The sequence below is a fragment of the Python bivittatus genome, unplaced genomic scaffold (assembly GCF_059951505.1).
Source record: "Python bivittatus isolate LINGU-HERP-01145 unplaced genomic scaffold, Pbiv_v1 ctg000850_np1212, whole genome shotgun sequence".
In the NCBI taxonomy this organism is placed as follows: Eukaryota; Metazoa; Chordata; class Lepidosauria; order Squamata; family Pythonidae; genus Python; species Python bivittatus.
In genome coordinates, this window is record NW_028277112.1 from 43,123,831 (window position 1) to 43,140,008 (window position 16,178).

General features: G+C 38.0%; 1 protein-coding gene across 1 annotated transcript in view; it reads left to right on the forward strand.

The window, feature by feature from the left end:
* SLC1A1 (solute carrier family 1 member 1) overlaps window positions 1-9,808 on the forward strand; it is a 51,961-nt gene extending 42,153 nt beyond the window's left edge. Inside the window, exons 8-12 of the mRNA XM_007436344.4 lie at window positions 151-258; window positions 1,104-1,226; window positions 1,475-1,669; window positions 3,733-3,867; window positions 7,299-9,808. Of these exons, the coding sequence (XP_007436406.1) occupies window positions 151-258; window positions 1,104-1,226; window positions 1,475-1,669; window positions 3,733-3,867; window positions 7,299-7,545 (808 nt within the window). The 3' untranslated portion in view covers window positions 7,546-9,808. The remainder of the gene's footprint in view (window positions 1-150; window positions 259-1,103; window positions 1,227-1,474; window positions 1,670-3,732; window positions 3,868-7,298) is intronic.
* The last annotated feature ends 6,370 nt before the right edge of the window (window positions 9,809-16,178 follow it).

The following is a 16,178-nucleotide window of genomic DNA, read 5'->3' on the forward strand; positions in this document are numbered from 1 at the left end:
TTTTTCATCCTTTGCAATAGACATAACAAAAGTTAGACAAATGCACTATATGTGAAATACTGCATTCCTCTGCCTGTATATTCTTGATATATACATAGAATTGCATTGCAAATTGTCTTAGCATAATTTTTAATGCTTTGTACATTCTAGGTATATGCCTCTGGGTATTTTGTTTTTGATTGCTGGAAAGATAATAGAAGTTGAAGACTGGGAGATTTTTCGCAAATTAGGTCTTTATATGGCTACCGTGTTGAGTGGGTATGTTATTCCTCTAATTAATAAAATGTATTTATTTCCTTTTTAATTTGAATTGATAAATCAGCTTTTGCTGTAGTTAGGGGAAAGGTAAAATCTACCTTTTCAGGGAACTTTAATTGTATTGATTCTCACTGTATCTGTGTTTCAGATACACTGAAAATATATTGAATTAAAAATACAACATTATAATTTCAATCGTTAGTTGTCAGGCAATATATATATATAAAACAACAACAACAAATTGCCTAATATGTAAAAGAGAAGAGAAACCATTTAGATTATGGATAATCTTTAATTAATAATTAAATGAACTCCATGAATTACTCTCAGGCTGCATTTATATTCATGATCTGAAATCCTTATTATATTGACGTAAAATAGAATATTATCCCTGTGTCGCACAAGTGGGGAAGAGATGCTGGGAGAATCGAGTACACGGTTCTATGTACTTGCATGTTATTTGCAAGTACATAGAACTGTGTTGCAAGAAATTTGCTTAGAGAAGAGACAGAGGTTGCTTTGTTCTTCCTTCTCTGCTCCATATTGCCGCCTCCCAGTTATTTTCGTAAAGAGCAGAAGTCATCGAGATTGACTTCGGGGGTGTCCCCTAATGTTTAATTAGTGACTAATGAGAGGTTTGCGTATATAACACCATTCTGCGGATTGGCATATCTTACATTATCAAATACAAAAGGGATAATTCTACAGTCTAGCTTAAACAGCTTTGCTGATTCGAGAAAAATATCCTTCTCTCACTGTTGATGAATTTTGAAACCCATCTACATCTGTTCACTAAGACTCTAATGTTAAATATTACAATAGTTAATGTATGTTTCCTATTTCAGACTTGCAATCCATTCGGTTGTAATTCTACCTCTAATATACTTAATCATAGTCCGGAAAAATCCATACCAGTTTGCCATTGGTATGGCTCAAGCACTTTTGACAGCACTTATGATTTCTTCCAGGTGAGGATAACAAAAATATTTCCCTACATTTACATTAGCTCATGGTTAATATAAATTAACTTACACGTAAATTTATTTTAGAGATTCATTTGATATTAATTTAGACATTATCATATATCTGCTGCTTTTTCTTGATGTTAGTTTTCTCTTGACCTGATTGTTAAATTAATAAATGTGCACATTGGCCTTTTACTGACATATTTCTTCTTAATGTTTTTATTTTTTTCTTCTTGATCTGCGTGATCTAGTTCAGCCACTTTACCTGTAACGTTTCGCTGTGCAGAAGAAAAAAACCATGTTGACAAGAGAATTACTCGATTTGTTTTACCAGTTGGAGCAACAATCAATATGGATGGAACTGCACTGTATGAAGCAGTGGCTGCTGTTTTTATTGCACAGCTTAATGATTTAGAACTAGACATTGGCCAAATAGTGACAATTAGGTAAGGATTATGCTGCATCATGTATTTTACTTAATGTTTTAACAATGACCTTTTTTTCTCATCTATAGTAGTTAGAACCATAGAATCTTCGGGTTGAAAGGGACCTTGGAGGTAATTCTTTGTGCAACTCCGTGTTGTGCATTAGTTACGCCTCTTCCTGGATCGGGAGGCCCTCCGCACAGTCACTCATGCCCTGGTCACCTCCCGGTTGAATTACTGCAATGCGCTCTACATGGGGCTACCCTTGAAGAGTATCTGGAAGCTACAGCTGGCACAAAATACAGCAGCGCAGACAGTTTTGAACGTCCCCAGGGGGGCACATATAACACCTCTGTTACATGAGCTGCATTGGTTGCTGGTTTGCTTCTGCGTTCAATTCAAGGTGTTGGTTATTACCTTTAAAACCCTTCATGGCATAGGACCAGGTTATCTGAGGAGCTGTCTCACCCCTGTTATATCAGCCCACCCCACTCGGTCCGGCAGAAGAGGCATGTGGTGGACCCCACCAGTCAAGGATTTTGGCTGGCGGGGTCTAGGAAGAGAGCCTTTTCTGCCGTGGCCCTGCCCTGTGGAACAATTTATCACCTGAAGTGCGGTCCACCCCCACCCTCATGGCCTTCTGGAAGAATATGAAATTTTGGCTATGCCAGATGGCCTGGGGGCCTGATCGGGACTTGCACTGTTGGAATTGGCTGGTGGGGTAATTGATTCTGCCCCTCCTGTCATCTTGAATTGTATATAGTCTTTTTATATAGTATTTTTTTTAGCTAATTTAATATGGATATTTATATTTTTACTGTTTTTAATGTTTGGATTTTAATTATGAGCCGCCCAGGTTCACCCTCTGGGGGAGATGGGCGACATATAAATTTAATAAATAAATAAATCTAGCCCAACCCCCTGCCCAGTGCAGGACTGTCCCTTGAGATGAACCATCTGTAAAATGTTATGCTTTGCTGCAATATACTCTCATGAAAACGAGGCCTGTGGTTACAGTTAAATTGTTGCATGGATCATATGCCAACACTAACAGGAAAATTGATGTTTGTGCCCAGAGGATTTTCATAGCACTGAAAACCCATCAGCTGTACTCATTACTAATTTCCACATTGTGTTGCTAAATTCAGAGTATCGCTCAATTTAACTATATTACTTAACCAATTAAGCATTGCAAGATCGTCACATTTAGACACCATATTGCCTTTGATAACTAACTTTCAAATATTCTACATTGCAAACTGCTTGACTTGATAGACAACAGAAACAGAGGGAAGAGAACAGAAGAGAGACTTGTAGCTTCATCCTAGAGTTAAGATGTTTGCAAGCTGGGACATTTTCTCTTACCTAAATACCATCTCCTACTTGTGGTTTAGCAAGTTGGCTCAGCAGGCAGTGGTCAGCACTGTAACACATATCGTCAACATCAAAATATTTTTATAAAAGAGCAATAATGAGTATGATTCCATGTCTGGAGAAGCTAATAAGAAAAGGTTCTCAAGATCAGAAGTTCTTAAAAAAGGAAATAATAAAGCACAATTTGCGAGCAATTCCTTTTAGCAGTTCTCCAGTTATACTATTTACTCCTGCAGCCTTCCCATTTTGCAACATTCTCATATCAGTTACGGCTTCCTTTCCATCACTTTTTCCTTGGACATTAGGGTTTAGAGCATTCGTTTTAACTCGATGTCAACGTACCGCTGTCCCTAAACATCTCTAAAACATTCCTTCCAACATTTCTTATTTCAGTGTCATCCAATTATTTCATTACTTTTATTTTTTAATTCCATTCATGCTGCTTGGAAGCTCCTTGTTTTGCCCTTTTCACTACCTCCAAAATAAGTTTTCATTTGCATCCAAACTGCTTTGCCTCTCCTCTTTGTCTTCCTAATTGTAGTTGATTACAAATGAATATGAATCAGTAATGTGATAACAGCTGTAAAACAAGGCAAATGCAGTTTCAGGCTCCATCAACAGAAATAAAGTTTCCAAATCCATTGTACCATTTCATGCTCTGCTGGTCAGACCCTACCTCAGTTATTGTGTCTTCTTGATTCCGGATGCAGTGTGACAGCAACAGCTGCCAGCATCGGAGCAGCAGGGGTACCACAGGCGGGCCTGGTTACCATGGTGATTGTGCTGAGTGCAGTGGGACTGCCAGCTGAAGATGTTACCCTCATTATCGCAGTGGACTGGCTTCTGTAAGTTTCTCTGCTTCATATGCATCTCTTGGTCTTTTCTCTTACCGAAGAATAAAAACATCTGTAATGCAACATTGTAGCTTGATAATCTTATACACCCTGCCCAATGTCATCCAGACGTGTTGACATTACAGTTCTCAGAATTGCCCAACCAGCAAGGCCATCAGTTGCAGTCCTAACATGTCTCTCAAGGACACTGCACTGGGGTCCTAATATTTTCAAACTAATAATTTGCTTAACCACTAAATGAAGTGTTTCAGTTATTGATCTGATTTTGTTCAAGGCCTACAAAGATATGGCCCCCAATCCTGCAGGGAAGCACTGATCCCCTTGATGGTTGTGCTTCTCTAGCAAAATCAGAAACTTCAGACTCTGGTGTGCTATAGACTATGAACTCCAATCAAAAGGATTTTCATATGTGACAGGTCACTTGAACCTCCTTAATGATTTTGCATCACTTGGATTCAAATAAATGGGGAAAAATTGGAAGAATTAAGACATTAATCCAGTTTTAAATTTACCTTAGGATCTGATTTAAAGAAAGTCTCATGCATGAAAATTCCGCAAAGACATTTTGATATGGCTATATGGCCAGTATGGTAAACCTTTGAAGCCAAGATGATTAGAAACATGTAAGAGCTAAAGGGAAGGGAGAAGGAAAGGGATGGAGGACAGGAAGTGAAAAAAGTACTCGTTTCCATCCTCATATATCTCAAGTGATATCTCTCTCGGTTACAAGAAGGGAGGGTTTTTCTCAATTTGCATCTCCATCGTATTGGCCTAAATTGCATTATGATAATTTATTGGATCTTTGAGGAAGTTTAACTTTGTTTTACACAAAATTATGAAGTTTTCATCTGGATGTCTGGGACCATAAGGTGATGGGCTTTTATCTGTTTTTTGGCATTTCCCAAATGACATATGGGAGAAATGTGTCAAGAGTTCAAGATGCAGACAGAATTTAGAAACAGGGATGAAGAATGTTCCCCTCCATTTGTTTGGATAGTAGAAATGGCTGATTGTTCTCTGTCTTCAACTGTGTCCTCAATAGCATTCTCTAACTTTTCCCTGGAACAGTCAAATAGAGTAAATCAGTTCTAGGATAAAGTTATTACCAAACAATACTGGAAACTGACAGCAATATTGGGAAAGTTCTCTTTCTTGTGCAGATCTTAACTTCTAGTCATATTGTCAAGCAAAAATAAACCAAAGAGACAGATTTATTTTCAAAACAATTCAACATTTCTCTAATTTGTTTTGGATTAGTGCTCTTTAAACAGACACATATTACACCTGCTGTAATTTGTGCTGGTGCAAATAAAAGATAAAAATATGAAGTTTGAGATTCTCCAATTATATCATCCAATAAAGTAAAATTTGATATTAGGCACAGAATACATTGTAATTTTTTTAAAAAAATTCTAACTTGTAAGGCAAGTAAAAAAAACAACAACTTATAGTTAGGTCTGAACACATGGTAAAGAATATATACCCAGAAATTAGTTATTGCAGAAAGTAACTCATTTCAAGGCCAGAATTTCTGTTGGTATAACTTGATTTCAATCTACCTGCACAGAGCCATAGAATTACAGAATTATTTTCCTGTAATAGACAGCTTTTATTATTTTAATGCCATGTAATTTGGAGACCATTTTATTTAAAGTTGTAATGTAAAACACATTCACTTAAATAGTAAGCTACACTGAATTAAGTAAGACTTACTCCCAGTTATGCCTTGATCTGTATTGTAACACCTTTTGTAAAAAAAGGAATACCAGCCCTGAAAAAATATCTGGTCAGATATTCCAGAAAGATTAGTGTTACAGACACAGGCTTATAACTGTAATTTTCGTAGTCTTAGGGCAATAAAAAGTGGCTGAAGCTGAGTATAGAGGAGTTCAACATGAAATACAAAGGCTGTTATTAATTTTGCAATGAAATGGGAATTGATTTTTAGCTGAATATAATTACCAAGCTAAAACCAATACACATCTATCCAAATCAGTATAGTCCTGTTAGTGTAATAACCTGCCACCGAACATATAGAACACAATCTATCTAATACATGAAAAATTTCAGTGAGCCCATTGCATTGTGTAATCAGTATACTTCTAACGAATGTTTTTTGCTGGCACAAGTTTAGATATTTCACAACTATATTAACATTTAGTTGACACTGTATAACAGTATTAACAAGTATTGGACTGAGTATTCATTCCAATGCTCCAGGATATCCAATAATATTCCTTTTTTTCTTTTGCATAGATTTGATTGAGTATTCACATGCAATAGTAAATAAAATTGACACCATCTGAAATGTTAATATAAACTTTCAGTCTCATCTGATGCATTTTTGTTTAGAAGGCATAGTCTTTCTTCAGGAAGGAAATGACATTATAATTATATACAGAAGGAATGAAATACCAAGCAGTCCATTACTTTAGAAGATTGTCACACTGTTTCACTTATTACCTCAAATGTATAACCTTACACCCTGTAAAAAGTAACTCAGTGTGCAGAGTTCTCTATCCCTGTTAGTCTGAATTTCTGTTGAGTGTTTAGCATACCTTTGCCACGTGAAAGCACCTTTTCAAAGGAAAGGCCCTGCCAATCTGCTGAAGATGTGTCTTGAGAATAGGAAACCTGCACTCCAACACTAAGCCGTTCATCAAATTTCTTGATTTAATGTTTTTCTTTTCGCAAAGGCCAAAAACCAGCGTATGCAAAAGTAGTATTATTGCATTTACTAGAACTTAAATTTATAGCAGTGGTGACTGACGTTTCCTTCAGGTATATCAAAAGTCATGATCAAAGTATAAGAAACAGTGCTTGCAAGAAGGCTCTGCCATGCAATCTCCCTGTTTTACTCACAAAATAGGATGAAAGTCCCAGAGGATATTGTCTTCTACCTGTAATCCTCCCAGATGTATTCACCACTTCATCCCTCCTTTTTCATCCCCCTCTCTCACGTATTTTATACAGCTATTCCATCTTTTCCCTACAGTGTCTAGTTCAGTGGTCCTAGGACCTGCCACCTGGAAACCTCCAATGACACATAAGTAATAAAGATGTACGTCATAGTACTGTTGCAGCCCTTGTCCCTAGCACCTTGAGGTCATTCTTTTTTGTCATTCTATTGGCCCAAAAGTAGGCAGCTCTGCAGAAATGAGGAAGCAGACGGACCACAGATTGGACTTCCGTGGTCAAGGGCATTTGAAATTCCGGTGTTTAAAACTGAATTATTGAATCCTGTATGACACTCCTCAGAATTTGTTTGAGCTCTGCACCATGTCTTTAGTTACAGTGTTAGAACTCTAAACTGACATGTTTTTGCCAATATTGATAAATTTGGGGTACAAGTCTCATTTATATAAAAATAGATTGAACCTATCATCACCTATCCTGACTGTCCTAAAATGTTTGTTCTCCAGGGATCGATTCAGAACCATGGTAAATGTTCTTGGAGATGCCTTTGGGACTGGAGTTGTGGAAAAACTCTCCAAAATGGAACTGGAGCAGATGGATACCATCTCTGAAGTTAACATAGTTAATCCTTTTGCTTTGGAAACAACAGTGCTTGACAGCGAGGAAAAAGAAACGAAGAAATCCTATGTGAATGGAGCTTTTGCTGTAGATAAGTCTGACACCATCTCATTCACCCAGACATCACAATTCTGAAGTTGATTGACTGACAGGGGTCCACACTGGATTAAAGGACATGAGAGACCCTAAGCCAATCCATATCTTGGGCTCATCACATTCCTCATGTTGTTCTTTGTCTTCTGCTTGTATTCCTACAGGCATAGAGAAGAAAAAAAATCTTTCTCTCACAAGCCCTGTCTCCCTCAGCCACCCAGAAACAGAGAACACAGCCATTCTGTTCCTCCTGTTGTGCAGGCTGTCCATACCATATTTCCCCACAACTGGGAACATGGCCTCTTTTTTCCCAGTCATTTGATGAGGGGCAGCCAGCATGTTCAGAGCTGTGGAGATTTCTTCAGGATCCACAATACAGAAATATAGGTATATTCTCAAGCCTAGTTATGTTCTCAGAAAAATTTGTACCACCATAGTTGAGAATGTATGGTAGCAGTCTAAGATTCTCCAGCAGCACCTGTGTAAGATTCTGAAATGAAATCTTTTAGCAAGGTTCAGAGGATAAATGTATTCCTTTGGGACAAACACTCCAGATTTTCTTTGGCTCGTAGCTGTTGCAGCATTTGGTCATTGTGGGCAGATATATGAAAAAGATAGGTTATAAAAATATGTATCTTGTAAAAAGCTGTGTCATATTTCTAAGGATTCTGAATGTCTGCTTACAATGACTATACCCAGAAGTTGGAACAATGAGCTGGAGACAAGCTATTTGTGAGGAATAAAACAGTATTTCCAGATGAGCAATTCCATGCACGGAATTATTTTTTAAAAAGATATCCTCACTATTCTTATATTTCAATTGCTACTGAGACATTTCTCTTTGAACTGATTCTGTGCAAAAATACGTATTCCTATAGCTAATTAACTATTAAATAGAAAAAGAAGGAGGATAGTTCTGGAGTAAGTATGAAGTTTTTGAAAATGTGTGTGTGTTTTTAAATGTAAATTATTGTTGAAATCGGAAATTATTACTTGAGAACTTTATATTTTCTTTTCCATTATAAAATATACCCATGACATAGTGGAACTTCTTGAGCTAAGCCAATCACAACAGCTTTGCAGCAAATGAAACTCCAATAATTACGTTTTCCTTATTTAGTAATCTTCTTTTGGAAGCTGTAAGACACGATTTTAGAGCTCTCTCTGATAGAGGAGATAAAAGAATGCATTTCATAGGTACATAAGCAAACTCTAATTTCTTCGCTTTCCTACAGTCTCCTGCCTACTCTGAAAATCTGCTCCGAAAGGGGCCTCAGACCCAGGGGCAGATCCCAATCCCTCATGTTCCATTGCAGATGCTGTTCTATCCACGGAGAGGACTAACTGAATACATCCCAAATTGCACAGCTATTCATTGAATGGCTTATAGAAAGTGTATGTTTTTGAAGTATAGCATCTACTGTACATGATTCACTGCATGTTGTTTGTTTGCTTCTTCACTGAATCTTATAATTGAATCTGAAAGCTTGCAGTGCCAAAATACAGGTCTCATGACCAAGAAGCAGACTTATGGTTAATTATATCCCAGCTTGTCTACCAGCATATATCCCTTGCCTGGTGAAAGATAAATAGCAGCCTTTTATGAAAGTTCATAGTGTAATGGAGATACATTCTCATATTGGCCATGTGAGTGTGATTTCTTCATGAAAACATTCCATACTGTTAAACAGTTCATCTAGTTAGTACTTACACCAGTACTTGTGCAATTTTATTCTCCTTTGAAAAATATTATTGCAGAATATAAACTTTACTTTGGACATTGCTGGTTAGCTACCGAACACAAACTGAAATTCATGGAAGATGATTTTGTAAATAAGCTTGTGCTAATCTGAGAAAAATGCACTTAATTACTGTCAAGAAACATAACAGATCTGTAGCCTTAGACAGTCTTACACTGTTCTATTCAATACATAAGCCAGGTATGTGCCAAAGAACACTGAAAAGAATCATATGTTGACAAATTGCCCTTAATTGTGAGAGGCATAATACTGTATGTATTTAAATATAATAAGCTATAAATGAAGTGTGCAAAGTGCAAACATGGATCTATTTGTACAAATAAAGGAATGTACAGTGTAAATCTTGTGCAAAATTATTTTTAAAAAATATTTGTACAGCTTTGCTATTGCTAGAGGAAAAAATGTTCTTAAATTAATGGTATTTTGCCTTTTCCTTGTGCCCTTCAATACTATACATGTCCCTTTTCTTTGATTTCAATAAATAGTTCTGGTCATCCAGTTTTCAGCCTATCCCTGTTCTATGTCTGTATATAGAGTTGTATCTTAGCACTGATGAATGATGTGAGCTTCTGTTCATCTGTTTTAGTGATGAAAGTAGGATAGAAGAAAAACAGCCTGGTGAACATCAACGTATTTTTGTCACAAAAGCCCCATTCATCCTTAGGGGCTGTTCCCAGATAAGTGGGTTGTGGCAGCATCCACGTTAGTGGGTTTCAGCATTTTCCTATAAGCAACAAATGTTTACCGTGAAGCCAGTTGAATATAATAAACAAACATACATTTGGCAAATGCTTTTACTTAAAAAAACAGTGGTGGATCAGAGCTGAAGCTCCTAAGAGAGACTTGAAGAGAACTGCTTCAATACTTGGGATTACTGAAGCAATCAACCTGTAACAAACAATACTAGGCACTGGAATCAATCATGTACACATCCTGAGCTATGATCCATGTTTATTTTCCTACTACTATTAATTGAGACCTCAATGCAACATTTCATGACTATTGGTTCTGTTCTCAAGAAGTACTTTATGTGCCCAGTAGAAGGGTTCCATCACTTCTTCAGGCTATCCTGTGGTAGTACACTGGAGGCCGCCCCCACCTTGTAAAGCAGGACTGTTGCTACCAAGAATATAAAAGTAAAGCCTGATCCACAAACATAAGCACACCAATGACCCTAAAGAGACTTATTGGAGCAGGACCTTCAGCTGTCTCGGATGGAAAAACTTTCAGATCACTGATAAATGCATAATTCATTGACCAGGATTAACCTTGTGGGATTGGGGCCTGAGTCATCAGAGGAATGCATGCAGGCCTACATGTGCAACAATTAATAATTTCCATTGGAGTTACTGGATATTACTGACCATTTCCAGCTGCTTTCAAGTAGTTCTAAGTGTGGTATTCCTAGGTCATCTTCAGGCGTGGAATAATAGCAACAAGGATTTTTCCTGTTGGGAAAATATCAACATATCCACAGTTGTCTTACATATACACAGTATGTATCAAGACTATATTCAAAATATTAAAAAAAAATAAAAACGTGCATACAGCCTGATTACTTTATAAAATTAACTAATTTTATTTAAACAAGTTGCAGTTGGTAATTTCATAAAGATGCCTAAAAATGGCTTTCTCCCATTTTTTTCATGCCCCTAAAAGCATGAATTGTCTCTATATTTATCAGCCTCTTATACTCTGCCCTTTTAAAAAATATTGAGCAATAAATAAGTTATCTGTTGTGTTCAATACTTTTGATGAATTCAGTCATTTCTAGGCAGGTTCTCTCTCTTCTCCATGACTTCCCTCCAAACGCTATGAGTTAAGACGCCTCGCTGAATAGGCTCAGCTGTCAGAGAAGAAAACGGAGTTCTTCAATGGGGCAGAAGCCCCTTTTGTGAGGAGGCTGCTTCTGGCTGCTTTTCAGAGAACCTCCCTTCTCCCTTCATCTTAGGCTACCCCTTTCAACAGGGACCCTCCCCCCAATGAAATAGCGTTTCAATAGCAATAGCTCCAATAGAAGATGCTATAGTAATCGCATCATGGGGAGGGGAGGCAGGAATTGGCTCAAGATATAAATCAGCATCTCCACACAGAATCATGCTTTTCATTTAGTCATCTGCAGTTGCATCCAGATGCTTCACCAATGTGCCCATAAAGAATTCAGATCCCTGGGGTGACATTTTCAGGCCTAGGAGTCAGACAGATTTTCCAGGGGTAGAAGAGACAAAAATACATGAATGCATCTCTTTACATTAGGACAGTCTACGTTCTTTTGCCTGTCTTGTACCTACTGCAGTTAGGTGGCTTAAATTTCTAGTGTTATTCCATTTATCATGGTTGGATTTTTGAAACAAATGACCTTCATTTATACTAACAGATTCTGTGAAATAAAGCAACACAGAGGAGGAATGGGTAGGATTTTCATGTAACAGGATGTACTAGAAGGAGCAAGCTAACCTCAGGAATAAAAATGGGTAATTGACAGTTTCTATTTATTCTGATTGCAGTCATGAAACCATGAAGCTGTAATGTCACATCCCTTAATACAGTATCCAGAGACAGTAGCTTGATTAGAAACATCTCCTCCTCCATACAGCACTCATTTCACAATGCAGACCAGCTTCCTTGCCATTTGTATTGTGTAGGATTATTGTTTTTTTTATTGTAGTTTAGATTATTGGTTTAGATTATTGTAGTTAAAAATAGAGTAGAAATGTTTAAAATGACCCCAGAATTCCTGCAAATCTTTCAGTGCAGGATTCCTTTCAAATCTTTGCACTGCTTTTTTTTACTTTTATGCAGTTAAAAACCTACAGGTAAAAAAAAAGGTTTTGCTACAGTTACAGTGCAAACATATATACCATATTTGATTCAACAGAATTTAATTCTGATTAGATTAAGTAGAATTGCATGTAACTGGAATATTTTAATTGTCTTCATGCCATTATTAATGTGGGAGTGGAACTGGGATTAAGGAGAGAAAGTTAAAGTGAGATTCATGTGACTCCCTAATACAAAATATAGGAGAGGATAGAGAATTCATATCCAATTATTAAAGAAAGGAAAATCTGAAAAAGAAAAGCACTTTTAAGGTGAGATTTACTTTACTGAATTCAGGAAAAAAGGCTATAACCAGAGGAACTTCAGATATAATCAGAATATTGGACTGCATTTTATCTGCAACTGTTTATTCTCTGTGTATAGGATCATTATTTGTGACTACCAATCCCATATGTATGTGTCAATTTGCCCATGCAGAATGCTGAGTGCCTTCTGTTAGTCATATTCTGCCTAACTCTTGGGCATTTATCTTTGTTCCTAGGCTTCAGATTGGAGCCCTGCTCAGTGTTGCTCCGCCCACTTCTGAATGTCTGCTACAGCCCTTCCTCTGTGATTCACTTTTGGACCCTTCTGGAGATCAAAGAGGACATGTTACTTTCACATGATCTGGCTGTGGACATTTTTAAGAAATAGCTGGCCTGAACAGGAGCATGATTAAAGTAGGTGGCATGTTGGTATCAGGAGAGAGGGCTGAGGAGGGGTATCTGCGGAGCTTGGTAAAAAAAAAAAAGTCAAGCTGGAGGCCACAACACCATGATCAAAACTCTGTCCAAAGACTATTGCACCGTACATAAAAATCGGGCAGAGCTTCAATCGCATCATCACAGCCATCTTGACTTTTTTTTAACCACACCTGCAGACACCCCTGAGGCTAAGATTCATTTCCTTGCATGGCAAATGGCTGCCACAAGGCTGGTTGTTCCTGGAGAAGCAGCCCACCCACCCCCTGCACCCACATCATGGTCTTGATCTGGCTTAGTTGGCCCTGCACCATTTATTTATTAAAAGCAACATAAATCATGTTATGCCTGTTTTACCTTAAGAGGGCATAAGAGGGTGGAAAGCTAACATTTATCTAACATAAAGATTCGGAGAAGGATCCAGCATGTGGCACACTCTTGTTTGCCTGCCACTGGACCTAGAACTGGAATTGCAAGGGAGATAAGGGGGCAGCTCAATGAGTTTTTATGCCACACTCTTTTACATGCTCTCTCTTAGTCTATCACAATGTTTCTCAACCTTAGCAACTTTAAGATGAGTGGAGTTCAACTCCCAGAATTCCCCAGCCAGCCTATTCTGGGAGTTGAAGTCCACTCATCTTAAAGTTGCCAAGGTTGAGAAACACTGGTCTATCAGGACTAAAATTAGGGAAAATCAAGAGTGATGCTTCTAAGGTTCATTAGGAGCATTTCTTTCTTCCTTTCTATAATTTGAGCATAAATTGGGATGAGCAATAACTGCAGCAGCACATTTAGATCTGGTTACGATGATGCTGAAATGCCTAAGGCCTCAGTCATAATCTCACCCAACGAAGATTAGGCAGATATTGAGGAAAGGATATATAAACTTCTTTACCAGGCAGAGTAATGCATAATTTTGTGTTCCTCTTTTTGGTTTTTGTCTCTCACAAATGCACATCCCCTTACCCCTCATCTTCTGAGCAGGAAAGGCTTCTGAACCTGCTATCTCCTAATGTTAAATGATAATTACGTTACTGAACCAGGACAGAAGGATACTAAACAGTATGAGTGCTAGTTAATATTCAGTTTTGAGGCAGAGAATATAAAACAGAAAGGAAGGTTCTTTTTCATTACCACAGCAAAATAGAAACTTTAAAAGAAAAGGTTTTGTTCCCCTTAATTTTATTTACACAGAATGGGCATACAATAAAAGAAATCTATGCTTATGTTCTTAGAAAAGAGTTCCGTACAATTAGGCAATTGTAGCTCAATTCTACACAGATTTACATAGAGGTAACATTCTTTTTTGCAAACAAGGGGTATTCACAAGTATAATGCATGGTACTGATTTCAGAAGTATGCCAAGTTTACTTTGGATTATACTCAGTTACAGGGCAGGGAGGTGGTTTGCTATTTGATTTTTTTAATGCTTGCACAGCAGCATCTGAAAGACAATGGCCACATGCATGCAATGACATAGTCCTGCAAATGCTGCAATGATATCCTTGTATCAGGATATCTGACACAAGTTCGTAAGTCATAAGGCCCTGGTGTGATTATATCATCACATGCCTGCCATACGCCTGTGCGTTTGCAGTGAGCATGTGGAAGTACTTGACCATGACTGTAAGATAAAGTCAAAGCTCAATTCCTAATGACTACATAGACAGGTCCAAGTTGCTTTTTTAGCAACAACACAAAAATACTTACCTATTGACTGCTCTGGAAAATATTTTGCTTTCCCAATCTAGTCTTTAGGACTGGAACTTCCTGGTAGTCTCATATCCAACTACTAGCCAGGTCCAACCCTGCTTAGCTTTTTAAGATCAGCCAAGGTGCTTTGTCAAAAAGGTAAACCAACTTCAAACTCAACTGGTGGTGACTACAAGGACACATCACATAGTTTTCTTGGCAACAAGTACAGCAATGTTTTGCTGCCACCATCTTCCTAGATGTGTTATTTTCCCAGTTTAGCTTACAGTTCTGGAATTCCCTGAGAGAAAGCAATCCAAATCCTAAATAGCTCAAACCTGCTTTAACTTCTCCTATTTTAACTTCTCTCAGGCCCTGATCAAGATCAAGCCCCTTTGGTTGGTTATTGGCTGCCTGGCTTTTTGAGGTTTGGTTTCCAGTTAGCTGCCTTCTTTTTTTTCTCTTTATAAATTTTGTTTTCTTTTAATTTATCTGTAAGCTGCCCAGAGTCATTATGGAGTTGTGCGGCCTCAAAAATGAAAAAGAATAAACTTTAAAGTACAGACAAAGTTGGATAGATATTGTTATGGAATTTTTGCCAAAGACAGGAGCACAACGCTGAGAAGAACCAGGTTTATTGCAATGATCATTGGGCGCCTGCTTTCAAGAAAGAGGGACCCTGAACAATAGAAAAGCATAGAATTTATACACTTTTGAGGCTGAGAGGCAGGAAATCTGAGGGATCTGATTCGAGGATAGGTTTGGATAGGTCTTAAATGGGGGCTAAATGGTTTTTCTATTGTGAGATAAAAATCATAGCAAACCCTTAAGCAGACAGGTGATGGCCCTTCCATTCAGTATGAACATGGTCACGCTTGGGTCATGCAATAGCTTGAAGCTAATCCAGTTTTGTATAAGCAAAGAATGGCAGGAGGAAGTGAAGAAAAGAGATTGCAGGAGAGGCGGGGGGGGTGAAGAGTTTGCTGCAGAAGAGGCAAGGGGGAATGGGGGGGGGAGAGTTTCCAGCTTTATTTTATTATTTTTCCATCATAATATGATGAGACATCATGGCCATTGCCTCCTTTTAAATCCAAAACTTAGTCCCTATCCCCAGTTTGTGTGTTGTTCTTTGCCTTTATTTTTTCAGAGGATCCCCTCTATCACAAGAAAGGATTTTTTTCTGAGTAGAACAAAATGGCTGATGGCACTGAAGCTGAGCCTGGAGATGGAAGCAGCTGATCATAATTAAACTTTGGAATTCACTACCACAAGATACGGTTATGGCTACCACCTTGGCTGATTTCAAAAAAAGGGTTGGACCAATTCATGGAAGTCTTGGGGATCAATGACTATTAGCCTTGATGGCAGTGTGCCTGCCTCTGAAGGCCATCTGCTGGAAGATTACTGGGCTTCCTTGGGCAGTTGGTTGGCCACTGTGAAAACAGACAGCTGGACTAGATAGGCCAGTGGTCCCAACCAGCCCCAGGGCACTGCTTATGTCCTTATGTTCTTCGTGCTACTCAGTGAATAATGTCTGTTCATCCAGTGAATAGGGCTGTATGGTACCAGTCTTCTGAAACCCAAAATATCATTATTTGTTATACACCATTCTGGTTTAATTGGTGTCCAAATGGCTCAATATAATTTTTTAAAAAATAATAAGTAATAATTCACATGATACAATGCCGCTGCCATCCTCTCC